The sequence below is a fragment of the Gambusia affinis genome, linkage group LG03, assembly GCF_019740435.1.
Source record: "Gambusia affinis linkage group LG03, SWU_Gaff_1.0, whole genome shotgun sequence".
Taxonomy (NCBI): domain Eukaryota; kingdom Metazoa; phylum Chordata; class Actinopteri; order Cyprinodontiformes; family Poeciliidae; genus Gambusia; species Gambusia affinis.
In genome coordinates, this window is record NC_057870.1 from 8357029 (window position 1) to 8384903 (window position 27875).

Consider the following 27875-nt stretch of genomic DNA (forward strand, 5'->3'; position numbering starts at 1 on the left):
TTCAAAATATCTTTATGTGAGCCAAATTGATGGGATAGGTTCTGCAAGAGTCACTTTTTAAGTCTTGTCACAAATTTTTAACTAAATTTAGGTGTGGCCTTTGACTGAGCCATTCTAATACAAGGTTGTGTCTAAACCATTTTATTGTTGCTTTGATTGTATGTATAGCTATCTTTGTGTCCTACGTGTTTTGCAGTCTCCAATAATCTGTTTTTTCAGGATTTCCCTGGATTTAGCTCCATCTATTTTCCCATCACTCTGACACAGAATGATCCTGCCACCGCCATGCTTAACCACGGGATGGTGTGCTCAGCATGAAGCACATTGCAGGCTCCATAACGCGTTACTCGTTGTCTCATCTAATCAGAACGCCTCGTCTGCGTTTCCTGTGTCCACTGTAAGGCTTGTGGGAAACTCAGAACAACTATCTTGATTTTCTTTTAGCAATAACTTTCTTCTTGTCGCTCCTCCCTGAAGAAGATTCATGGACTGAATAACTAATGGCTCTCCAGCAGTCTTTTTCTATATTTGTGCATCTGTGCAGCTCTTCCTCATCTGCTTTTCTGCTTTTGCACAGCCCATCAGTGATGAAAGGTGCTTTGTAAAATTGTGAAACTTGGATTATTGTTTCAGAAATGTCTTCACCTTAAAGCAAGAATGTGTCAAATTCATTTGCCCCTTTTTTTTCACTACAAAACTATGAACTACAGTGTTTGAAAATAACAGTTATAATCCTAAAAGAAAGAAATGTGTACTTACAGCTTTGCAAAATGCAAGGGATAATGTTAAACTTTTGAAAATCATTGTAAAAATTCTAAATTCAAGGAAAATGACAAATTCTTGACGTAAATATTTTTTTTGTTAAAATAAGATAGAACTGAATATACAAATTAAGTACCATTACAGAAAAATACTACAGGAAAAAACTACTCAAAATCACACAAATGCTAAAATATTTAATTTTATTCTGATATTAAAAAAGTGAGTGCTGATCCACTTACAGTAAATAAGAAATTTAATTTTGGCACAGTGTACATTAAAGGACATTTTAAACAAAGTAAGTATGTAGGAACAAAAACACCAACCCTAATCAGGCTCAACCCTATGCAGTAAAACACGATTCATACTTTCTGTACCATGAAAATCTAGCAAAATGTAGCAGAAATACATTAAAAAAACCACATATTTCACAGAATTTTGTAGGACACATTAAAAGTATTCACTGTTCTTTAAAAAGCATTTGCAATAATAACAATAATAATAATAATATTCCAGCAAGTATTTTTCAAGAAGAAAAACAATAATAAAAAAATAAACACTGTGAACAAAAGTAATTTTGCAGCTATAACAAAGCTCCAAGGCGACACAATACTCAGAATCACAGCAGAAATAAATACAGACTTTTAGGTTCTCTGTCATAGAATCTTCTGTAATGTCACTTTGTGCTGTCCACGAAACTATGTTAATACTGTGTCAACTACATAATTATGTAGATAATTTTTTCTTTGTGATGTAAAATAGATTAACAGCTGGTGTTGCGTTGTTTTAAAGGTATAAAATAACACTATATTTAAAACTAACACTATGTGTTCTTGGTCCTTTTGTCCATGATTATGCAAACAGTTCTGAGAACATTCTGAAAGTTAGTTTCTAAACACAATAAAGTGTGCTCAATTCCTGCCTGCAAATAACAGCATGTGTCATCATAACACCGTTTACTGTACAAACCAAAATCACTTTGATGAAAAGATTAATATTAATCCTGTCTTACCATTGAAAGAAATCTACATTTATTATATCCAACCAATTAAAAGAAAGACTTGATCTAGAAAACTAGTCACCTGATTATGTAGCTCATCATATCCATAAAAATGGTTCTTTTAGGTTCCATCTTGCTCAAGGTAAATGTCTCCTTTTCTTGTTATTTCAATAACACACGCGGCAGAGTTTCATCCCATCAAAATGGTCATTTTTTTGTGAAATTAAAAAAACTTTTCAAAGTTTTCATCCACTGTTAATTTGATTTATATGATTAAGAAAAATGGGAACAGTCTGGTTGCCTTAGTGTGCACATGCTCTGATTGTTTTGATTCAATATCACCATTCAGTCTTCTTTAGACAGATTTAGACAGCATCCCAGAATCTCATTTCTGATTCTGATTCTTTATGTGTTCCATAGCTAAAAAAAAAAAAAAAAAAGTTATTAAATGTTATTCTTCAAATGTAGCAGGAAACCATGTCACAGTGTTTTTGGCCTGTGCGGATGTAAGGTCGGACATCGGCAGCGGTGTGTGCTCCGGTGTCGGGTATTAATTTTTGTCTGGAGGATGTGCATAAGAGAGCAGCAAAAAGTCACACTGGCACCAGAAATCACCAACAATACATGTAAAGGAGAGAAGGAGCTTTTCTTTTAGACGTTTCTTCAGGGTTTTTACTCATTTCTGAACTTTTTCAGATTCTTAGGTCTTCTGAAAGATTAATCTTTTCGTTTGTTTCTCACTCCTTTTACAGTTGGTGAGATCAGTTCTAACACTTTTAAAACAGACAAGATTGATACATTCGCCCCTTTATGTCTTTAGATGTGGAGATCTAAAGACATAAAGGGCTTGTAAAGCTCTGTACACCATGTACCTACTATGGAAAGGGCAGCGCCTCCCATGGGGGCAGCAGCCTTTGGTACATGCCTCACGTTGTTCGTTTGTCTTTTCTTTTGTTCTTTGGGTGGGCTATACTGAAGCAGATTTCATTTCAGTACACTGACGAATAAAGGCTGATTCTAATTCAGATATTTTGTCTTCTGTACTTTAAAAAAATGTGATGAAATGTTATTCTTCAAATGTAGCCGGAAGCTTGTTTTACCTGAACTGACTGTCTTGTTTCTATGCTGCTTAGCAAAGATAATAAGGGTTAACCATTGAATGAATGGGGGCTTGATTGTCCCATTTATGCAGAGTCTGGGAAAACGCTTCACAGTCTGTTTAGGCTTTACCAATCACTTAGCTGTAACTTCACATAATGTAATAAAAAACATATCTGTACATAAGAAAGGAGTGTAGAGTTTAGGCCATTATTGTGAATTTAAACATTTGCAGCAGATGGAAAACATGCTTTTCTAAAATCTATTATTTTAGCAGAAACTAAGACAACACTGTCACAAACATCAGCCTAGTAGCTCATTCTGGTCTTGCTTCAGAAATTTGCAGATTCAGCTCATCTGCCAAACTCTCCACTAGCTACTGGTGTGTTTCCTGCATGTGCCGTGCTGTTTATCTGAGCATTTCGGTTTCTCTCATTAATCCCGTGGACCTCTCCTGAAAAATCAGATTTTTTTTTTCTTTTGCTTTGAGAGCAACACAGAACATTCTGTGTGGGAGAATATCAAGCACAGTCCAACAAGTCTGTTTGTCCTCAAGCGTGAACATATTATACAACTTCAAATTGACTGCAATGTAATGACAGAGTGGAAGAGTGTTTGCCTTTCCACCCAAGTGAGCCACACATTGTTCTCCTGTCACACAGCGGAGAGGTCAAAACGGTTGGCCGAGTTGGTGCTTTTGTCCCATGTGTTCATCTTAGTGGGAGTTACACCCTCCTTGTTTCCATTCATCTGTTTTGTGAGACAGGAAAAGGGAATATTAGGCTTTTAGGAGCAAAACAGTCCAGTTTTGTTGGCGCAAATGCATCAGTGTTGACACTCACAATGTCAGAGTTGAATGGTTTCGCATTGGCGTTTCTTATAGAGCTGCTGGTGAGAGACCAAACCTTGGTTTTGTGCTTGAATGCAGCTCTGACCTGGAGAAAGAATCAGAAACCATGAAGTCCAAGAATCAAAAGTATTAGAAGAAGAAGAAAAAAAAAAAATCAAACTGAGTAATGTTGTAAAAGAGAGACATTGCTGCTTCTTGCTAATAAAATCTTCTGTGATAAAGATATGTCAAAACTTTTCCCTCCTCCTACAAATTTCTTATGCTTTTGCTTTTTCTGTCACTGCTGAATGTTTCCGGTCATCTAACAAATTTTATTATTTTACTAGTGAATGGACAAATGTGCACATGTGTCAAAAAAGTAAAATCAAATTGCCCTTAAACCTAATAGCTGGTTGTGTCAACAATATTCCTGAGAGCTTTTTTAACAAATGCATGCCATTCTTATTTTTACATTTTCATGTATAAATAATATTGAAATGTGAGTATAATTTCCCCTATATTTTTACAATTACAGACTACTTTGTATTTGTCTATCACAGAAAATCCACGTGATTATTACAAGACAAAGTATGAAGGAGTTAAAATGTTATGAATTGCTTTAATATAATACATATACCAAGTGTTTTACCCCATACCTCAGAGTTGAGAAGACAGTGGAACAAGAAAACAAAGAACCCCTACAAAAAAGTTAACAATTAATTAAAATATGAAATTCAAATAGCTTGGCGCCTTTAAAATGAAAACAAGACTGAAAAGCGGAAAACTTACTTGTAATGAGTTAAATACAGCAAAAACATATAAAAACGCAGTCGTGTGTGTGTTGAAGGCAAGAACTCCAAAGATCCAGGAAATGCCGAGTATGGGCAGGAGCACTGCCACTGCTTTGGCTGTCAGCCTTCAAGCAAAGCGAAAGATAAACGTGATTACAGCTTTTAAGTAGAATAAATATGTTGTGCAAGTGAAAGATTCTCATCGTGCAAACAAACTCACTTGACCGCGTTAGCATCTCCGTGAACCTTATAATTCTCCCCACTGATTCTTGATATGATTCTCGTCACAGATATGAGGATGCCTATGTTAACCTGGGCATCAAAGATTTGAGTAAATAAAAATAATAATGCAAAATACACAGGAAATGAGGCAAAACTGTGCTAAACACACACACATATTTTTAAGAAGTTTCTCACCACAATGACGAAAAGAGCAGGTGCCACAAATGCCCAAATGGCTCCCATCTCCAGCGAGAGCCAGCAGCTGAAACAACAAGGGAAAGTTACCAAGCATAACCAGTAAAAAGCTTGCACTGTTTTAATGCAAATTTAGGCATTATGCTGCTAATCTAGACAGTTGTACATAACATTAAAAGCTGTTGTTTCCACTTTCTCTCACAGGTGATGTCATTCTTGCGCAACGGCGGCCATGGAACAAATTAAAGTCCTCACAGTCCCACATGCGGAGGCCGTACTTACTTGACAGTCTCTCCGTAGCTTTTGAGGGCCGACGTCGCAGACACAACACAGATCAGCAGTGGAGAACCTGGGATAAGAGAAAATAACAAAGCATTCACTAATGTAGCATAAGGCATGACTGGTGGCCAAATTTACACCGATCATTTTCTATCAAAAGCATATACATATGCATAAACATATACATGTCTCAAACTGTGAAATGAAGTATTGCAAAATTGAAACATATAATATAACACCACGGCAGTCTATTTATAATAATAGTTAGTTTAAATTAAAGCACTTACTAAGAAAAACAACAAAAAAATGAATTGCGCAAATATCTAGAAAATTTTAAGACGGTGCAAATGTGGCGCTTTATTCCTATTCCTATCAGTCCCTAAAATAAATGTTTCAACTAAAGCAGTTTTTGTTGTACTTTTCCATTTTTAAGACAGTTTGGATGGAGCAGCATGTCAACAAATTAGCAAAATTTTGCTAATTTGTTGACATGCTGCTCCATCCAAAGTGTTAAATAATAGCAAACACAAATATAACCATAAGCGACATATAATTTATAAAAAAATATATACATGAGTGTGGTATTATAAGTAATTTAAATGAGGCTTTGATATAAAGCAGATAAATACAATAAAACAAGAAGTATGTATATTTGCATGTACTTGCTTCTCCTTGCACTGTGTGCTGCGGTTGTCTTAAATGTTAGAGAAGAAGACTAAGTGCTGTGTTAAACATTTAACATTTTTTTCTCCGCTGAATAAATGTACTCAAGATGATAACAAAAAGAGTGGGATCATGCAGCAATAAAAAAAGATTGTATTTTAAGGCCTTTATGCGTTTTTACATGGGATGCAAATGAGTGAAAATGCACTGGATTTACAAATACAACTCTCATAAAACCCACTAATTTGTCTTTGTTTAAAAGATTGTGAATTGTACTTTTTATGATATTTTGGAGAAGAACACACGTTTTCCTCTGCTTTTGTAACTCTGTTGTATTTTGAAGCAGTGCATGAACTCGTCCCTACTTCAACAACTTAATAACATAATAACCTTTCTGATAACAATCTTCGGCTGTCACATTCATTCTATTATTTTGAAAATACTATTTTCTAATAACACACCCCAAACCTGAGATATGTATTAAGCCCAACCAGATGTAGTTTCTATTCGGGACGGACTTTGTGACATATCTGCCAGCGAAACTGAGCGATTAGAAAAAATCAGGCAGAACATGCTGCACAACAGCATAACATAACCATAATTTAAAGTAATAGTAGATCAAGGGGCTTTTACAAGACCATACAATATAACTAACTTGTTATACAACAAGACCTCCATATTACTCCTGTAGCGTTTTTAATCCAAAGAGCCATTTTTCACATCCACTTTGCTAACTTTCCACAATCTTTTAATAAGAAACAACTTAGAATTTTTTTTTTACATATGTCTTCAAGAGAAATTTTGAGGTAATAAACAGGATAGGCACATTTTTTATTCTATAGAATGTTCATAATAAATGTGGAACATTATGTGACAAAAACGTAGACGTTTCCAATGTAATGTCAACAAAAAATAGATGTGGTAAATATTAATGGTACTTTTTGTTGTGGAAATTCAATGCAACTGTGCATTGAAAAACTGCTGAAACTGCATTCGTCATTATATCTATATTTGAAAACTAAACTTTTATCATTTTTAACCAACGTTATTAAGAGTTGTTGTTGAAGATTCAAAGAGCTACAGGTTGCACATCTCTGACATAAAGCCTGCTGCCTTTATGCCTAATTTTGCTTTGTGCTGTTTGTCTTTCTTCATAGCTTTGAGTCCACAGGAAGACTTTAATCACTTTGCATACTCTTAAATCTACAAAACCTCACCCCAGTAGAGCTGCTGCGTGTCCATCAGCACTGAGTCTAGTTTCTACAACAGTTTAATTTTATAATTTTCCGAGAAAATAATGGCTTCTTTTTGTGCACACAAAAGAGAAAATGTTTATTTTAATTGCAGCCAGCAGTAGATTTAGTTTCCTTTCTTTCTTTTCTTTTTTTTAAAATGAGCATTATTTTTTTTGTTTCCATTACAGCTTTACTTCTAGCTGCCAGACAAGTCTCATAATTATAATTTTCAGATAGTCACACAAAAGGACAAACTGCTGTGGCCGGTAGGAAGACATAAAACAGGATTTTGTCACACTAAAAGGTCCAATATGAAAATAATAATAATAATGACTTACACATGATCACCAATCAAAGAATGTAGCTTTATAACACAAATGTCCCTTTCTGTTTGCAAATGTACAGCTCATTTAAAGAACCGAATGTCTTACCTAATATCTTTATTAAATGCAGGTTTAACCATTGACTGAATAATGGCAATTTATTTCATTACATACAAATAAAAGATTGTTAAATATAATGACGCGGGAACTAAAGTCAGTCAAACAATGGGGAAAGAAATCCTTAATATTTGGAAGAAAAGAAAAACAAAAGATCTACCCCATCCAATGCCATAGTAGTAAAAGTGTTTGCTGCCTTCTGAGCCAAACACCTTCACCACCATGCTGTAGAGATGCAGACCCTCCACCAGCATCCAGGCAAACGCGCTCAGAAAGAAGAAGTGAAGCAGGACGGCCATGACCTTACAGGGCAGCTACGAAATGGAAGAAAATCAGAACGTTAATAGTTAGATCCTCCTCTGATTTACCTGTTTATGAATGACTAATAAAGGAAACGTGTTGCCAAGTAACACCGAGATAGTTTGCATATCAACAGTCTAACAGGACCTCAGTAAAACCTCACTATTTGTCACAACTTTTTGATTCTGTTAATGTTTTGATCATCATCCCTCATATTTGTCATTAAACAGTCTTCAAAGGTTTTTAATGTGGAGTTTTCTTAAAAAAAAACAAAAAACTTTTTAAGTCTATACAAGGGCAGAAAAATATAGCTGAGTATGGAAAACACATATTTTTGTTTTCCATGATTCACACCAAAAACAACAAAAAAACATTTGTATAATCATGTCAAAACATGCTAATTCTAACGCTAACTGAAAATTGACTGGTAAACTAGAAAATATAAAGATAGAACTCTGAAGTGGAGAAATAGTAGAAACAGTGATATTTGCATAGATCTATATATGGCATCGGGAGCATCATCTGTAAAGTTAAAGTTGCTGCAGAAAGCACTGACCGTGCCCGGTTCAAAGCGAGCGCTGATGAGCAGTAAGATCTCTGCCACCAGAATGGCGAAGGACAGGTTGGCGTGGATGTGGTAGCGCTCATTGCGGATGGTACTAACAGACCTGCAGCGTGGACACGGATGCAAAAACAAAAGTCAATCTAACATGTTCATAGTTATGTAATAAATTCGTGCAAATGTGGACTTGTATTTATTAATAAGTAATAAGTGTGTAGCTGATTACATAAAAACCTGATGCTTAAAGAAATTACATCACAATATCAGTTGATAATACTCACGACAGAACTGCGAATGTAACCAGAGTGACGGCCAGGCAGAAGATGGAAATTGAACACCCAATATACCCGATGGTTGATAGCGCCATCTTGTGGCCAGGAGTGAGCTGTATAAAGAGACAGATCACTGTCAGCACTGGACAAGACGTGCGTTTTAGCTTAAGCTTAACTAGTGCATCCCTTACACGAAAGACAAAAAGGTCATTGGAAAGGCTTCAATTAGTTTTGCTACGCCTTACAATTAAAGGAAGCCAAAAATGTTTGAAATAATGCTTGTAAAACTGACTCTAATCTGACAGATTACCACTTCATGATATATGCATGAAGATGGGTTTAATCTCTATGATCTGTATAAATTTTGCATATATATGTGCATATATAAATATCTATATATACAGAGAGATTTTTGGCCAAGTGCTCTGATCCTGTTTTGGTGCTCAGGCTATTTTGAGAGTATGGTTTTGATTCTCTATGAACTGTTTACGCATGTGCCTTGTTATTATGAGAGCAGAGGACTCTCAAGCTTCCTTCAGGCGAAAGGAAACGTGGGATGAACCCACTAATTAGAGACTTACTCTAAAAAAGTATAGCATCAAATAGACTTCTGCTGCCTAAATAGAAAACTGGCTCACTTCGCTGCAATAAGAAATCCACTTTCCTCTTTAAGAAGAAGAAGAAGAAGAAAAAAAGAAGCTTATTGTGGATGCTAACCATACTTTCATTGCATGAAGGCTTGCATATTGTAGAAGCTTTGGATTCTAAGGAGTCTAATAGGACACAGTTTAGAGAGCAATAAATCACTGAGAGATTACTGCTGTTCTCATGAGGCACAAAACAACCACAGCTAAAAATGAAGGACAAGTAAAGAATGACATTGTGATCGTATTCAGTTCCTTCCAAAACTACTCACGTCCTTTGGAGTTTATTTCATGTGATAGATCGACGCAAAGTACAGCATAATTTTGAAGTAAATGTGTGGAAAATACTTATATGTTTTTCCAAATTTGAAACATGATCCTGTCATTTTGTCTCCAGTCCCCTCTGTTCTGATCTCCTATGTGAAATCTACTGCAACAACGTTGCTTGAAAATCTGCCAAAAGACTAGTTCTGAGGTCCGCAGTAACTCTGGAGGAGTTGCCGAGATACGCCGCTCCGGTGGTGGGAATCTATTGACAGAACAACTGTTGGTCATGCACAAATTTGGCAGAAGAAAGATGCAAATTCACATGTTACAGATCTGGGGTTTTTTTTATAATTTTTTTTTTTTTTTTTTTTTTTTTTACAATTAGGCACTTTGTGGTGTTAATCAATTACATACAATACCAATAAAATACACTGTGGTTCGCGGTTGTAACATGACAATATGCTGACAAATGTTATTTCGCAAGTCACTGTGGCCTATTGTGGACAATAAAGTGTAGTTGGGGCCTCCCTGTGGGTCTGATGACTGTGTGTTAAGCCAGTGAGTAAACCACAAAGGCCAGTCCAATTATTTTCTTGAAAACAGACTTATTTTTTCAGGAACCCAGAGGATGTGGTGTATTGTTGAATAAGAGTGGAAAGCTGGTGATTAAGAACAAACATTTCCCATCTTAACTGCTTGTTTTTTGTTGTTTTGGTTTTTTTGCGCAGAAAGACACATGCATGCCATCTGTATGCTTATGGATATATTGTATGGAGTGAATAATTTAATAAAAGACTGCGTTCGTTTCAAAACTTTTTCTCGGACTGCAGGTGAGCAGTGTCGTTTCAGTCTTGATGGCCACTAAAACACATGCAAAACACATGTGCTTTTGCAACGAGCGGAAGCTCAGATGAGTGTTTTATTAACAAAGTCATTTGACTCGAGGTGAAAACAATCTTTTAAATGAGTGTTATTCTTGCTGTTTCTGTTGGAATGCAGAGGCTGAGCAGTGGGCAGGTGTTCTCGATCATGGATTACATCTCAGGTTCTAAAGGTTCTAACATATGAAAATGCATGGCAGTTCCAGGAAAATGAATTGAATTGTAAGACTTGATGGTAATAGCTGCCACACAAGAAAGCACGGTGAGACTGCAAAGTTCCATCTGAGCCACTTTTGTGAAGAAAGGGTGCGGAGTGTGTGTGTGTGTGTGTGTGTGTGTGTGTGTGGGGCAGGGGGAAACATAGCCAAAGCACAGATGTCTGATTGGGCAAAAACCAAAACCATCACATCAGCGCCTATAATAATAATAATAATAATAATAATAATAATAATATCAAATGTCAAGCACGGTGTTAGAAGGGTAATGATTTGGGCTTGTTTTACGACTACAGGACAAGGGGTATATGTAGTAATAGAGTCAAATCAAAACTCCTCGGTGTGGCTGTGGTGTTAGAAACCATCTGACGGCTTAAATGTGGTCACAAACAAGACAATAAAATTCAAACAACAGCACATCTACTGCAGAATTGCAGAAGGTTAAATGAATAAAGCTGATGTAGCGGTAAAGTTAAAGTCCAGAACTCAACTTGATTCACATGTGTTGGCTGATGAATTGCAGTCAACAAGTCTGGACCAGAATTTTTATATATTACTCCTTATAATATAGAGGGTTTGCTGCTCTTACTTAGTTTTGACATTTTTGCTTTGGTTTTGGTAAATACACAATGAGACACTAAAGCATCATAATCTTCTAAGGATCAAAACCTTTGATTAAAACAACACTTTCAGGCTAGAAAGTACTTGATTATTAGTATTTAAATGTGGATAGCTTAAAAAAAAAAAAGCAGCTTTAAAGGTCAATTAAAAAAAATGTGTACCTCCAAGTGCACAACCTGCATGAGGATGGCGAAATTGGTAAGATGGTTGCACATGCACACAGAATATGACGAGTTTCCGTCTGAGCGAACACAGCCTTCATTGGACCACACACCCTCATTAGTGCTAAGACAAAAGACAAAATGTGGGGATTATTTACGTAGCAAATGCATTCAGTAGAAAGATTAAAACCTGAAGGATAAATAAGCAGACAGGGCAGAGTTTATCTGAGCACTGCTGGCAGCGTTCACGCAATCTAATCCTGCGTGGGAGGCACGCGCACTTCTATTTGCTGACTGTCGGGATAATTTAATAATTCACATTTTTCATGAGCTTCAGGGCAAAGGGGAGCAAGAGGAGGAAGTCTTTGAATCCAACTCAATCAAACTTCATTTTACAATGATTTATGCCCTTCAAACAGCTTTTTGGATCCAAGTTTTAGAAGGCAATATCTCTGCAGAGGACTGTTGCTTAATATAAAACAGGAACAGCAACACATTTATCACTGGATGTTTTCGGTTCGGATACGTAAAAAGGAAATAGACCTTTTCCAAACCTATGTTTTTTTTTTTTCTTTCTTCTCCATATAATTTTTTTTAGCCCTGCAGGCTGAACCAGATAACATAAAGCAAAAAGAAAAGGACTTGAGAGATGAGATCTGGTTTGTGCTTCATCTAAAAGAGAGATTTAGCATCGAGACAATAGACACAGACCCACCTGTAGTCCAAAAAGGCGCAGTAGAGGAAGACTTTATTGCTCTGATTTAGCATTTGGTCTTGCTGTTCTTTAGTCTGAAAAAGAATGGTGAAATGGAGTGAACCTTTTAATATTTTCAAAATCACAAAAAAAAAAAACCCAAAGAAAAAGGAAAAATAAAGATTTTAAATGTCAAAATATCAAGTGTGGAAAGGGGAGAGTGAAAGATAATTACTTAAAAAAAAACCCTACAAAACATAATCCAGGATGTTGCCTTTTATACAAAAACCAAATGAAAAACAGAGTTTCTCTGCTCGAGCATAACTACAGCAAGAGGAGAGGTACTATGTGAAAATTCAAACACTTGAGCAGTATATAAAAAAATAATCCCTCCGTCCCTCAAGAATCTTATTTGATTTTAAATCACTTTTTCCATGTCATTCCTTGTTATGAGATTTAGAATCTCCTGGGACAGTGAGCTAATGGCTGCAGCGCAAGAATGCGGTAATTGGGGCTTGGCCCTGGTTTCAGGTTCAGACCACTACCCTTCTCAATCTGTAATCTGAGAAACAAAACAACACTTACACCGACTGGAAAAGTGCATACAGCGAAACTGCACACGTCTCCCTATTCCGTACGCTCCAGCTTTCCAAAAATCTGCGTGAGATGGACTATGTGTCTGCACCGTTTCCTGCTGGAAAAAGTTGAGAGTGCGACTGACAAGTCGGGTCGTCTGGTTCCCGGCCCCTGAGCCTGATGCATAGCACCGAAAAAGCACACCACAGATCCTTGATCTCGTTTTGTAATCAAAATGCTGCTCCTATTCTGTCGGTTTTGCCCATGCAACAATTAGTCATCACACTTGAGATGAACGCAACAGACATTCAGCTCATCAATGCAGGTCTGGAGCCTGCAGGACCCCGTCCCTCCATTCCCATCATCACCAGTTGCTGGCTAATTTCAAGGAATTAGCGATATGTAAAAAAACACAAAAACCCCCCCAAAACAACAACAAAAAAAGAACATCAAGGAGAGACAAAATGCAGCTGCTAGACAGTACGCATTTCATCCTCTTACTAAACCTTTGATGTACCTTTGCAAAGAAAAAAGAAAAAGCAAAGAAATCTTTTTTTGATTATACAGAAAAGATTACACAAAGGATCATTGTCACACCACGATGTGTACAACACACCATATGACATGTCGGTCAACAAACAGACCATCACACACTTCCTCTCTAACAAGTGCACATGGTAAACCCGGCCTACTCTTTCCAGTCGAAATCTAAGCGGAGTTCAAAGACCTGATTGTCACTTTTGAGAGTCTAGGCCAGTCTAGGTCCCCAAAGTGGGTCCCCAAGGGGCGGCATCCTGCATGTTTTAGTTCTCTCCCTGGTTTAACGCCCCTGGATCAAATGATGGCACGTTAGAAGGCCTAAGAAGAACATCGACATGCTGAAAAGGTTGTTGGTGCCACCCGGGAGAGAACTAAAACATGCAGGATGCCGGCCCTCCAGGACCGACTTTGGGGACCCCTGGTCTAGGCTCAAATCGCTTCCATTTAAGATAATGCACTCGAGTCCTATGGCCTCAGGATGTACCAGTCGAGGCTGTAGCTGGAGCTCCAGCTCTTTATTAAGAACAGAAGGCCAACAAACACCCGCCCAGGAAATCAACCGGAGCCTCGTTAGAGGAGCGGGACAGGGAGGATAAAGAGAGAGCGAGAGCTAGCAACAGCAGAGTGACAGGCTGATAAAGGAGAACAATCTGAGGGACAGAGGATGATAAATCATTGTCAGAGTGTCTCCAGTGCTTCTGTGTTGTGGTGTGGTATTTGGCAGGCCGTGAAACTGAGCTTCAGTGGCTGGGCTTTTTTTTACTGACCCACCCTGCATTTTCCACAGCAGCGGGTGAAAATCGTGGGGAAAATCTCATTTTCAACTTAACTGAGAGCCACTGTGATCTCGAAAGGCCTCCCGTGAGTGCTTGTGCCTTGTAAATGTATGAATAACCCTTCTTCACATTTTGTCTTATTATAATCACATAATTCAAGGTATTTCATTTTGCCATTTGTTAAGTGAAATGAAAAAGGATGGAGGATTTTTACAAGTAGAAAGTTTACCACAAACCAGATGAGGATGAAATACTTTCCTGATTAGAGACAGAGAAGCTGCTGGGAGGCTGCAAGCAGCTAAAAACAAAGCGACCTTCGATGGAATCCTGTTAAGAGACTTGAACCAGGGCTAGAGGGTCACCTTTGACCCCAAACAGAGTTCAGATCAGAGCATAGTCACATATTAGAGTGGCCTAGTCAAAGCCAACATATAAGTCCAACAAAAGATAAAAAAAATAAAATAAAATGTTAACAAGCTCCAATTATGTCAGAGAAGAGAGGAGATATTTTTAGTTTGTATAAGTGCAATGCTGAGGAAGTGAGATGATTTTAAAGTGTAAGTGCAGTGACAGATGATTCTGCAAAGTATTGGTGTAATCTTTTATTTATCTCAAGTATGCATTACATTAAGTTAATCACAAAAATCACAAAAAAGTTTACTTAAGTTTGTGGTTGAAAAGATGCCAATAAGTAAGAAGAACATGATTCCCTTTAAAGAGTCCCACGGCAATTATATTTCCTGCACTCCAAATTATTCTCATTACCATAAAATACAGTTTATTTCGAGAGCAGTCACAGTTACAGGTAATAAGTAGATATGTTAAAAGAAAAGCAAGCAAACCTCCCAACCGGAAAGAATTAAAAGTGTGGGGGATAATCTTCTACGATACTTCGCTTTGATCAGTGTGATGGCCAAATCCTTGGCCACACTCTGTCAGTAACTTTTATGCATAGTTTATTTTTCATACAAACAACACTTTAGTTTCAATAAAAACATTTATTACTTGATTTGGATACATTTGTTCTATTTGTTAGCGCGCACATTTAGTTAACATATGTATTTATGTCAACTTAAAGTTAATTTTGTTTGCTTAAGATTAATTCTGTTTGTTTTCCCATTGGTACTTACCTGCCTTGGAGGGCCAGACAAACGATGGGGGTTCAGCAGGCTGAAATGCTGATTGGACTGAACCACTAGTTCCTGCTGGCAGAGGGAATTTGTAGTTTCTTTGTTTAGATAAGTTTGTATTTAAGTAAATATTAGTATTTAAAGTTTATTAATTTTGATTTTCATTTAGGTCTTTAGTTTAGTCAAACTTAGCTGTACTGTTATTTGTTTTGTGTTATTTGTAATTGTATTCTGTTTAGTTATCCCTATTGTGTCTTAATTGGTCTGATCAGCCAGTATTTAAACCCCTGTGTGTCATTTCTTTGTTAGGTCAGTTATGTTTGTTTGTGCAGCTGGTTTGTTTACATTTTTGCCTGAGTTCAGTTTTGTTTCTTTGACTTCTTTTATGAGCTCAGTTTATCTTGGTGTTTGTAATTTTTTGGGTTAAAATAAAATAAAAAAAAAATCCTATTTTTATAATATGTCCTGTGACTCCTCCTATTTTTAACTCGGTCCATCACAATCAGATTTTAAACTTAAAACTATGTCATCAATCAAAATAACAGCTACGAATTCAGTGCAGCGGGCAAAGACCTAAATGGGGAACAAATGGCTGCAGAGACAATCGAGCATCAGCTGCCAGCTGAAACAGCTGCTCGGCGATCCAAATACAGAAAACCATGATGCAACTCCGTTGGAGCCACAGTCATCTCTTTGAATCGGGTGGAGTAATAGGCACTGACGGCGCCTGGTTAAACATCTGCTCTTGTCAAAGCTTTTTGCTTTGACTTCCACTGCAGATACGTGTCCCATTATTCAACAAGCAAATCAGTAAAGAAAACACATCGTCCAGCAGCTCAGCTTGGAAATCTGTCTTCTGACCCACCGAGTCTGGAGATTCTGGAGCGACAGAACAGATCTACAACTCTGCAACAGTTTATCCTAAACCTAAATAGATATAAATTCTATCTGCCGTCTCCACAACATTGTAAAACTTGTCTTGACTTAGTTTCCATAATTTGGTTGTCTTTATTTTGATCATTTCTGCACTAAAATATGACAAATGCTAAACAGTCAGAACTCAAATAAGGAGTCAAAATACCTTGTACTACATGCAATGTGTCCCAGATTTAGTCTAACATAACTGCTGGTGTTCATTATTGAGCAATAAATGTAAACAATATCTCTATTAAGAATACAATACAAATTCCATCCGGTTCTTTGCTTGAAAAGGACCTCTGTTGGTTTGATGACAAAGTTTTCTCTCTGTTTCCACCCAGCCAACAACAAGCCGCAGGAGGAGGGAGACATAATCTAACACCAGAGAGGCCTGAAGTAAGACTTGGGTTTTGCTAAGTTTAAAAAGAGGAAAAAAACTACGGCCGCTTGAATGAGATCATGGCATCAGGGGACGTGTGAAAAGACATGCAGCTGTGGGCTCTGCTCACTCTCTGTGGTGGACACTAAAAACAAGAAGACGTGTTGAGTCGCACACGGTGCAAGGACAACTGGGGACAATTAAATAAGTCCAGGAGTAATTCATACAGGCTGGGTGAGTGTTCGCAAAAAAACAAAACAAAACCGCTATTGCTGCAGAGACAGCTAAGAAAAATAAAACTAAAGTTATAAGTGGTGGTCTGGATGCATCAGTTTGCGTGTTTAATTCCCACATGCTTCTTTTTTTAAAATTTACTTTGGACTCTTTCCTAGGAATAACATGCTAAAATTTTGGTAGTTTAAGGCTTTCAGCATCAAGTTCAGCAATAGGGAATTTACTTTTTTTATGTGGGGTAAATAAGTTAAATACCTTATTATCTCCAGCTTAAAAGATCAGTATGTGCAGTGCATTTGTATATTAAATGTGGCGACATTTAACAATATGTTAATAAATTTGTCATATTGGCATTAAAGTTGTCCAATAAGAGCAGGGACAGTCTTTATTGACGGTCCCTTATTCTTCATCCTATCGGTCCCCACAAATAACCTTCTTCCCTGATCTGGAAAAAAAAATTAGTTCAGAACTAGTCTACTTCCCAAAATGAATTTCATAGATGACTCCACTACACAAGTATATATTTTGAATTTTAAAGCAGCTTTGAACAAATGGATCAGACTACATTTAGAGCCATTAGACAGCTACTTGAGTTCTCTTTGACTGGACATGTGACGAAGCAAAAGAAAACTGGTTTGGGGTGGAAATTACAAACTGCATCTTGTTTTTTGTGGTAATAATGTCCCCAGAGTAATTCTGTCCTGGCTGGAGAGCCAGATTATTTTGCGTGAGATGTTTTCCTCTAACCTTTTAAGAAAATGAAATGTTGCATCCACAAACTTACTAGAGCTCGACAAAGACACGTTTCGAATTTTATCATAACAGCAATAAAATATGTCTTACTCAGAAAACCTAATGTCTATTGATTTTTTTCAGAAACAGCATTTGTGACATTTGAGTATATATATATATATATATATATATATATATATATATATATATATATATATATATATATATATATATATATATATATATATATATATATATATATATACTGGGGGTGTTGAGAAAGGGACTATAATGAAAGTCTCTAAATACTTCTGGCAAGTGAGGAATGGCAATGACCAGAGCTCCATCTGCGATTGATCAGTGTGTTGGCTCACACGGTTTGTGTTTCTCTGTGGGTGTATGGATGGGCGTGGGGTGGCTGAGGGAGAGGGAGGCGGAGGAGAGTATTTTGCCCACAAGGTTTAAGTTTAGGCGTGTTCTGGAAGCTATAAAAAGACTGACAAAGAAAGGCACGAGCATTATTTTGACTGAGAAAGCTGATATCAGCAGCTTGAGTACAAAAATTAACTGTGGGTATAAGATAGGCTAAGCGATCTTTCTGCTCTTATTTTGGCTTTTTTTACCTTCTAGATTTCAAGGAAGCAGACGTCTTTATGAACACAGAGCGCTGCATTTTCCTGTTTAATTATAGATTAAAAGTGAGTGACACGGCAAGTCATATTGTCATATTCTGAAGGTCGTAATTGGTTAAGCATGATGTTCCAGGTAAGAGCGCGACAGCAGCACACAAAGTTCTTTTTGGGTGTTGTTAAAACACATTTTATTACACCAGGTTTTAGTACATCCTTAAAAAAAAAAATCAGTTTGAAGGGAGAAAAAAAAATAAATAAATGGTGCAATAACCCTGTTGTATAAGTGTGCACATCTCTCAGCTGAAGCATCTTTTGATTCAGTTTCAGCATTGTGCTGGCAGAGCTGACTTAAGACACAGCGAGGCAACCATTACCATTACTACTATAAGATTTAGCTACCCTTATCAAGATCTGTTGATCAAATCATCTTTCATTTCACCGTACACTGTGGTATGATAAGCCTTTCAGCTTGTTTACACAATGCCAGTGATATTAGGGTGGAGGAAGAGGACCAAACAGTGCTGCATGTCTCTGTACGAGTCTGTTAATGTTTTCCTACAGACGCCAATGCCTCACAATGCTCAATTCTGTTTTCTACTCAAGGTTTCCCAAACGGAACCACAACCACAAACGGCAGGAATAAATCAGTGATGGTGACAGACTCCAATCAACGCCACAGATTAATGCAGTGAGAAAAGCATGTGGGAATCCAACAGTCTTGCTAACGCCTTGTCAGTATGTCGAATCTGCTCCGCGCCATATTAGAGGCAACGGTAACTTAATTCCAACAGAGTCGGCTGCTGATTTGCTCCGCTGAGCTGTTCTTTGAATCAAAAGGGCATTAATCAAGAGAGCAGGGTCGATCTGACATCAACCACATGGCTTTGACCTCAGCTTGACTGAGCACCTGCCATGACGCAAAGTTATTTACAGGTTGCAGATCCCATCAATCTAGTTTCTGTTTTTTTTCCTCCTTCTATCAAAGCAAGTGTCAGATAAAAGACAGAGAGATCTGGACTGTTTATACTGCAGACGGCACACAAGACCTGTAGCTATGGCAGCATGGAAAGACTAATAAGGGAGTTTGCACATTTCTGCTTCAGACTGCCACAATGTTTAAATAGACTTGCTGAGTACTCCTCTACAGAAGCACATTGGATTAAATACAAAACGTAGCTGGGGAAATTGTGTCATGGCAGGACAAATTTGAAGTTAAGCTAGCAAATGCAGACCATAAAGACTAAATCTTCTGAAGAAAAGTATATTTTATAATGTATATATATTATATTCAATTGTTTGGAGGCACATTATCCAGAGTTGGGCTATTTTGTTGAATGGTAGAAGCACAAATATACTTGTGAAAAATAGTTTTTCACAAGTAACATTTTTCTTATGTTGCTTTTACTCCTAAATACAATTTTTTATATATTTTAATACAAAAACAGAATCTTATTGGTGTAGATCTGGACACATGCATCCTCTTTGTAAGGTAACATTCCTGTCGGGCAATTCTGTCACCGTTTAACTTTCAGTTTCATGGTCGGCATACAGTTTTTAGATCTGGACTGCAGCACATCAGTCTTTGAAGTTATGCTGTTATAAGTCTTACAGTTGTGATATGGAGTTGTCCTAAAGGGGGGAAAAAAAAACTCCAGGCTCCCAGGAAAAGCTATCATCTTGATGACAGAAACTCTCTCTTTTAAATTCCAACATATGTCTGAGAAAAACCTTCACAGGTCAGCGAGGCAGTGGATACCGATGTAGCCCAGTATCATCTCTGCTGACAGGTTTTGCAACTTCATCCTTGGTACGCATTAGATGAAGACTGATTGTGTTTACTTAAAGAAAACTGAAATGTAGAGTGATCCAACCAAAGAGCATGTGTCCACTGTACACCTATTTATACAAGATGAGCTCATGCTCTAAGAAGTCGGATGTATTTTTGCACAGAGTTCAGAGATGCATGGCAGTCCACTGTGTCACACAGCTCCAGCGTATATTTCTGGATACAGAGGCCGATTGTGTGCAATGAATATATAGTTTACAGTGCTGTGAAAAGTATTTGTTCTCCTACAAATTTCTTCTGTTCTTGTTTCGTCCTATCTGTTTGTTTCTGATAATCAACACCCATTAGAGCATGAACTGCAGTCACAGAAGCCGTACATGTCTAAGATCTCCAAAAGGAACACATCATGCATCAATCTACATAAATTCAAAAACAGATGAAAAACAAAGCCAGTGCCATCTGTAAGTCTGGAATGGGTTACAACTCCATTTCTGAGGCTTTTGGGACTGTAGCAAAGCATTAATGGGAGCCATATCAGTGTCTGCATTTGTGTATGGTTTTCATCTGGTGGCAGAAAATGTTCCCCATGGGGACGGTAATAAAACGATACAGACACTCGTTATCCACAAAATATGAAAAGGGTGATGAATCTAACTAACAGTGGCAAACCAAACAAGATTACTCAAACATTGCACTGGTGACTCATCCAGGAGATCAGAAAAAGAAACATGGAACATCTAAAGCAGAACAATTATCACTTGCCTCAGTTAAGACTGATGTTCATGATTCATAGATTACAAAATAAACTGGGGAATAAAACGGCATCCACAGGGGAATTTCAAGGCGAAGACCACTGCTGACCAAAATGAACACAAAAGCCATCCAGGCTTCAATTTGATGAAAAATAAGTAAATTTAAAAAATCTCAAAGACCTTTGAGAAAATATTTTATAGACCGACTAATAAAAAAAGAGAACATTTTGTGAAACATTTCAGAAAAAAAAGAGCAACAGTCAAACATGGAGTGGGTAGTATGGTGGTCTGGGGCTGGTTTGTTGCTTCGGGATCCAGACGACTTGCCATAATAAGGAGAACAATGGATTCTGCTCTCTCCCAGCATATTCTGAAGGACAAAGTCCGATCACCAGTTTGTGATCTTAGGCCTACACTTGGACTGACAGTGATCTGAAGCACACTAGCATGTTCATCACCAAGTGGTTAAAAACACTGAATGGTTTGGAAGCCAAAGTTCAGACTTGAACCCAATCGGGAATCTGTGGCATGGCTGCATGCTCAACACTCCTATAATGTGACAACAAAAAAAAAAAATCTTTAAAACAAAATGTTCAAACTCATTGCCAGTTTACGCAAATGACTGATGGCAGATATTGCTACCAGAAGTGGCACAGCCAGATATTAGAGTCCAGAGATAATAAATAATGTTATGTCATGTTATGAATTGACTCTAATTATCTTTGTCATTGTTCGGGTGTTTTTTTTTTTTGGTGATTTGAAACTTTTCAATGTGAGAAAAGCAGCTGTAGTGGGGCTGTGGTGGAAAGTCTCATGCAATATGGCCGACAAGGCGATCCTGCAAGAGGAGCTGAAGTACCACATTGTTTCCACTATCTCTTTCAAAGCTGCAGCAGAAACAAGGTCATTTTTTAAACTGCTGCTATCAGGCAAACATACCAAATCGATAGATTTGATGTAAGTATATTGATCATGATAGTAAAGTATAAGTATTTTTAAATACTTCACAGCAGAAGATGTTCAAAATTACTTTCTTAGACTTCAGCAATATTTCTATAAGAGTATCTATTATCACTGTTGCTGGTCTTCAAATAAATGGCTATAAAAATCACTCAGTGTTGTCGGTTTCTTTGACGTTTTCTGCCCAGAAAACCTGGAAAAAAATCCAAGTAGACGAAGCCGTAATGACTGTGTCTGTAAAACGATCAAAAGAACAGATTGAAAAATTATGTATTTAAATTTTTGTTGGATGAGTCAAACATTCAAACCTTCCTGGAAACTGGAAACTGGAACTGTGGGATTGTCCTGTACTGTACAGACTGTACTGTCTAAGATTCCTCCAAGCCTCCAAGCTAAGAAGGTGATAAGCATCCTATAACAGCCAGAAAACATAAAAGCTCCAAAAATAGTCTCTCTTTGACTCTCTTGACCACAGCTATGAGCAGCAAACCAGTTATAGCATACTAGCTCATTTTTGCAGACATAATCCTGGCCACAACGGTTGTACGCGTCATCACGACAGAACCTCTAGAACGTCTCTACTTGGACGGATGATATCAGCTAAGATCAGGTCGAAATGAGCTGGCACTGAACGTTTCAATCAGCGTGAACACTGAAGAGAAAGCAGATTTATATCCAACGAAAATGGAAACGCCTTAACTGGAATGACAGCTGAACTGGTGAGCGTCGCTCACAACCCCGTGGTGTCTGTTAAAACAAACAGAGGAATCACTGGAACAGGAGTCAGGCCATATAATTACAGCATCAATATTTATTTCACCCAGGGGGTGGGGGAGGCAAACAAAGCAACGTTAGTACAGTTTTATGACACAGCATGAGCTTCTTTCCCGCTTTTATGAGAGAGAGGAAAAGAGGGTATTAGTAATGTACTTCAATAGAAACTGAGAAATTCTTGGGGGACTTTTAAATGAGTTACAACATCACAAGGGTGGGGGTTTTGCCCAACTGGGTTTGATAACTCCTTTATCAATTCCATCGTTTGGCTGGCCTATGCTTATGAGCGCACATCATTAGGGCAAAAAGCACGGCCTGAGAATTTCTAAAACCAGAAAGCAACACGCCACCATGGGAGACAAAGTTAATACAACACACATTTTCTTTTTAAAGAATATAGAAATTACGTGTTTCAATAACATTTGCTACGGTAAACTGGCATGACTTCCTTTGCAAAGGACCTGAAAAAAAATGTTATTCGTAAAAGAGAGGCATTGTTGCTTCAAAGCGCCGCAAGCTTGCAATTCAAAATATCTATAATCAGTTTGCTTTCTGGATGCCACATGCTCTGTGAGGGGAAAAAAAAAAAGAGAAAAATAATTCAAGCAGGCTGAGAAAAACCAAAATAGCGTCCTGCTTCCACGAGCCTCATCCAGTTGTGGACACTCATCTTCTTACATAAGAGAGCGCCATGAATGGAGCTGATAGATTTCATGTGAGCACATCCAACTGCTGTTGCAATAACCAAACCATGAAGCGTCTGACAAGGTGTGTCTCTCGACCGACAGCGTTACTCATTTGGAGGAAGTGTGACTAAGTGAGAAGTAGATGAGTCGAACAAGGAGAGTCTGTGAACGTAACTGGGTTATTCTTACCAGAACGTGGGTGAGGACAATTTTGATGAGCGGTGCTCCAGAATGGTTGACCAACAACGGTGGTAGAGGCTCCACTTTCAGAGAAATCAGGCAGCTTGCTATCTGGATCATGTGATCCTTGTAATCAGCTGCTTCGGTAATCCTGGAGATAAAAAATCAAAAAAACAATACAGTAAAAAAAAGGATACATTTCAATACTTGATAGCTCAACACTGAAGAGTGTTTTGCATTTTAAACTCGCATACTAAAAGTTGGCTACTGACACACGAGTGTCACACACAAGCCCGGAGAAACAGCACAGTTGCACTGAGATGGGATTTTGGCCATCTGTCTTTTTAATGAATTAAACTGACAGCCACCAGTTTTTCCAGCATCATCTGATATGTGACATTATGATCATACCAGCATCAAGGTAGAAGGGAACATTTTCAACCACATAAAAGTCCCACAGGTCACAAACATCTGGAAACGGGCCATAAAAAAAGCATTTATACCCACAGGCTTTTATTTATTTACATTGTCTGATTTTACAGCCATAAATCCTTTTGTATTTTATTGAGATTTTGAGTCAAGTGTTATGAAAAATATATACATAATAACAATAATAATACAAAATTACTATTAAAAATCTGAAAAGTGTTTAAACTCCATTACCTCTATCAGTGTTTGCATTGCAGCTTTGTGTAGCTAGAGACTGAAGGTTTTGCCCAATCTTCTTGCCAAAATAAATCAAATTCAGTTGATCTGAATGGAGAGCATGTCTGAGCATACATTTTTAAGTATTACCACAGTTTAGGTTTATACTTTGATTTGGCCACTCGGTAATTTTTCATGTGCACCAATCTTAGCCACTCTGGCACAGCGCCGGCTGTATGCCGCCTTCCTGCTGGAAGGTGAATCTCTGCAAAGTCTTCTACACCCTCAACTTCTTCCACCTTTGTCCTGTATTTTAGCACCGTTCATTTTCCCAAACAACTCTGTCCTGCTGAAGAAAAAACATCTCGATACCATAATACTTCCACGGAGGTGGTATGTTCATGGTGGTGTGCATTGTTACTTTCCGAGTTACGCACAAGACTTTAACCTTTTCTTAAGTAAGTTGGGTACAAGATTTTGTAGAGGTATCAGAGCAAAGAGGTTTTTTTTTTTTTTTAAAAAAGGAAATCATGTGTATGCTTTCTTTCGCTTCACAATTAAAACGATCAAACTTACAACAGTAAATCTGCCCCCAAAATCTCAAAACGTTAGTGGCTTATAAATACTTCTGCAAGTCACTGTCACATCGATTTTACTGAAGATTAAAGTCGCCTGATTGCTGTGTTGACGTTCATCAAGTGGATTATGACTGCAACAGTAGATATCTCGAGACGATCCAGTGACGTGACAATGACTGAGAGAGTAAGTGGGTGGGTGGGTTCAGATATGGCGTGTTAATAGCAGGGTGTATCAGTCAGTGGAAGCTGAGTGGTGAGATGAGAGATAGGCAAAAAGCACAGATAAGCTCCTGGCTCCAGGCTTCAGCTGTTCTGAGGATCAGGAAGTTTGAGGCCCTTGGGCACGATTTCCCATACAGTTAGCACAAAGAGAGGGGCTTGGTTCAGTTTTCTTTCAAATAGCTTGAACTTAAAAAACAATTCCCACAAGCTGGAGCACAAAAGGTCAGCCCTTCCTCTTACCTCGTCTTGGCCGGGCTGATTTCTTTGTAGTACTTGTGCATGTTGTGGTAGAAGAGGCCAACAATGGTGGTTTGAGCTGAAGACAAGAAGTAGACACACAGAGGCGAAGTGAGAGGAGGAACGGGAATGTACGACAGGATCGCTAAAATGCTCACAAAGAAGGGAAGTTAATTAGCGGCACATTGCCACCGCGTGCAGGCACCAGCCGGCTAATGGGAGAGTTTCACAAGGGTGAAAGGGAGAATGCCACATGGTTACGGGGAATACTTATGAAATATTTTAACGACTTCAGTGGCAGACCAGGAGGTCCGGTGCCCCTCCCCTGACCTTTCCTTCAGCTCGTTCCCACCTCCACACGACGAGATAAAAAGTGAAATTGGAGGAAATTCCTAATGACCCTGTTCCTCTGTTCAAAGGCTGAAGCCCGCTGAGAATGACAACAAGGGCTCAAGTATGTCAAGCAAATGTGCATGAAAAGTTCATAGAAATATTATTCCAACCAAATGCCTCCCAGCAAGTTTCACAGAGGACCACGTCCTGGTCAGTTTCCTTGTTCGGTTCTCCAAAAGAAAAGAATGAACAAAGAAAACACCGTCTGAACACTCCAATGAGTTGCATTCTCAGTGCTCTATTAGGATATAAAAGCTGCCCTTTGAGCATTTTACGCTGCCAGGTATTCAGGCCTATGACTTAATTTGGCCCCGGCTCTCGTGTGTCAAGCAATGACGTTCATTCCTCTTCGATACAAGTTTGTAAATGAATTATTTAAGCTGTTTATTTTTTGTGTTTGCATGCCAGAACACGGCATGCAGGAACACAGATGGAGCCGGGGGAATCCGACCTGAACGCAAAGTCGAAGAAACAACACTTTAATGCCCAGTGTAATTACTCCTCTCCCTCAGTCCACTGCAGGGGCCCGTTCTTTTTAATGACGAAGTGAAGTGGAAAAAAAAAGAGGAACAACTTTTATTTGTTCTGTTTTAAATGAAAGGATAACTACCTACAGTAAAATCATAGGTGGGTTTCTGCAGGGCATTATAAATCCAAACAAAGGCTTTCACCCTAATCCCATTTTAGACCGCATGCAGCTATCAACATCTCAGCTTATTGTAACAAGAACTTCCTAGATTGATATTTTTGTATTGCAAATTCAATGTTAGTGGTCCATTTTAAATGGCAGAGTCTACCTCGCCAATCGGATAAAAATGACATCAAGACATGAACATGTGTTATTTACACTTACTGTGCATTGCAAATGCCTCCCCAGGCACTGAGATGTAATTCTTCCCCTGTGTGGGAAAGCGGTAATGTGGCAGATTGAAGTTCTGTGGCAGCTTCATCAGGGAGTAATCTGTGGGGGGTGGATGCGGGGATCAGAGTTAAAAAAAAAAAAGAGAATAATAAACTCAGGAGCAAACAATAAAACCACTGTGATTTGCAAAGAGAAAGGTTTGGGGAGTGAAAGTTGGTCTATAATAGCAGAGGGAGAGCTGACATCTTTCTGACCTGCAACCAAAGACGTTCCGCCCAGGGAAAAGGGAGAGCCAGAGCTGAACTCCAGCTTGGTCACCATTTGTCCCATCACGATGTCCACTGTCTCAATCAAGCTGCTGACCACGGGGTCGGCCTGCTGACCAATGATTATCACAGGAAAAGGTCAAATTTTGCTGCCTTTCAATGTGTTGCTTCAGTTTATCAGATTTATGTGCGTTTCCTCTATACATTAAGTTGAATTTCAAAGGCAATTTTGTATTTTGTAGTTCACGTTAAAGACATGTCAGCTTTACAAGAAAGCAATCTTATTTGCAAATAATTAGTTTAAAAGCCAATCAGTGTCACAAAAAGTAGTAATATTTGATAAATATGAAGTTAAAGGAAAATGATACATGATTTTCAACATTTCCAACGAGTAAAAATTGGACTCCCACCTGGGTCAATATTTCATAGAACCACCTTCTACTGCAGCCACAGCTGCAAGTTTTTGGCATATATCTCAACTTTGCATATTTACACTGAGAAAAAAAGAGAATGCAGCTCCAACTTCAATTAATTGCTTCAATTGGTTACAATTAGTTCAATTAAGTTTACCCAGGTTTATTTATTAAATTTGGTGAACTTGAGAGTTTAATAAACATGATAAACCAGCGTGGATGGACTTAATTTAGTTACTTATTACAACTGAAGCAATTTATTTAAATTGGATCAATTATCATCTTTTCTGAGTGTAGAGACTGAAATGTTTGCCTAATCTAAGTAACTTTAGCACAGCCAATGTGGTTTGCTAATTTATTTCCACAGATTCTCACTTGAATTTTTTGAATATCAGTGCAGTGAGATTTGACCAGGATAACTGTTGATCAAAGGAAGCGTCATATTTCCTTTAAATATGTTGCGTTAGTAACACCTTTATTTTTGGCAGTGCTGTGAAATAACCTCCTTTAACACTTCTGTTTAAGCGAATGCACTATTAATGTCTCTTACTGTCAGAGTTTCAAGTGCCTCTCATGCCAAAAATATGCAGCATTAAAAACTCTGGGTCACTGACCCGCTTTTGTGTCTCAGCTCTAAGCAACAGTCAGATTGCTTCTGCTATGTTTTGTCGTGTTTTGGACCTTACACAACAACAGAGTGGCCTCATTTACCTCTGGCAATCCTGGAGAAGTCAGAACTTCTTCCACACTTTTGAGAAAAGCCTGGAAGGAAGAGAGCGGACACCATCATCATCTGCACATGGGTGGCCTCTGTGTCTGCGTGTGAGCCTGTTTTGGAAGCGCAGTGATAAGTTTTTTCTTTCGTGCTGTGCTCCAGGACCTGTGTGAGGTTGTCGGCAGCGTTGTGAGGAATTGTCCTGTTGGGCAGCGCGCTGAGGAAGTCCAGCACGGGCTTGGTGCTCGGCCCCTGGGAGCTCTGGACCTCCTCCTGGTGACCGCTGATCACAGGAGGACTCACCTCGAAAGCTCTCTGGGGAGACAGCGCAAAAATAATTTGAAGGGAGTTTATGAATAAA

The 27875-nt window shown here is 38.2% G+C and overlaps 1 protein-coding gene across 4 annotated transcripts in view; it reads right to left on the minus strand.

Moving 5' to 3' along the window:
* Positions 1-945: 945 nt before the first annotated feature.
* The window catches only part of adgrd1 (adhesion G protein-coupled receptor D1), a 37251-nt gene continuing 10321 nt past the window's right edge, over positions 946-27875 (minus strand). For 2 of the 4 annotated variants that reach the window (XM_044111367.1, XM_044111369.1), the window contains 18 exons: positions 27680-27829; positions 27511-27561; positions 26375-26495; positions 26112-26219; positions 24869-24944; positions 23193-23334; positions 12150-12223; positions 11435-11558; positions 8655-8758; positions 8368-8479; positions 7672-7825; positions 5177-5243; positions 4895-4961; positions 4698-4789; positions 4476-4602; positions 4343-4384; positions 3700-3792; positions 946-3607 (listed from right to left, as the gene is read on the minus strand). In XM_044111367.1, coding sequence (XP_043967302.1) covers positions 3512-3607; positions 3700-3792; positions 4343-4384; positions 4476-4602; positions 4698-4789; positions 4895-4961; positions 5177-5243; positions 7672-7825; positions 8368-8479; positions 8655-8758; positions 11435-11558; positions 12150-12223; positions 23193-23334; positions 24869-24944; positions 26112-26219; positions 26375-26495; positions 27511-27561; positions 27680-27829 — 1800 coding nt within the window. In that variant the 3' untranslated portion in view covers positions 946-3511. Of the gene's footprint in view, positions 3608-3699; positions 3793-4342; positions 4385-4475; positions 4603-4697; positions 4790-4894; positions 4962-5176; positions 5244-7671; positions 7826-8367; positions 8480-8654; positions 8759-11434; positions 11559-12149; positions 12224-23192; positions 23335-24868; positions 24945-26111; positions 26220-26374; positions 26499-27510; positions 27562-27679; positions 27830-27875 lie in introns of all 4 variants that reach the window. The other 2 variants (XM_044111366.1, XM_044111368.1) reach the window with 1 other exon arrangement.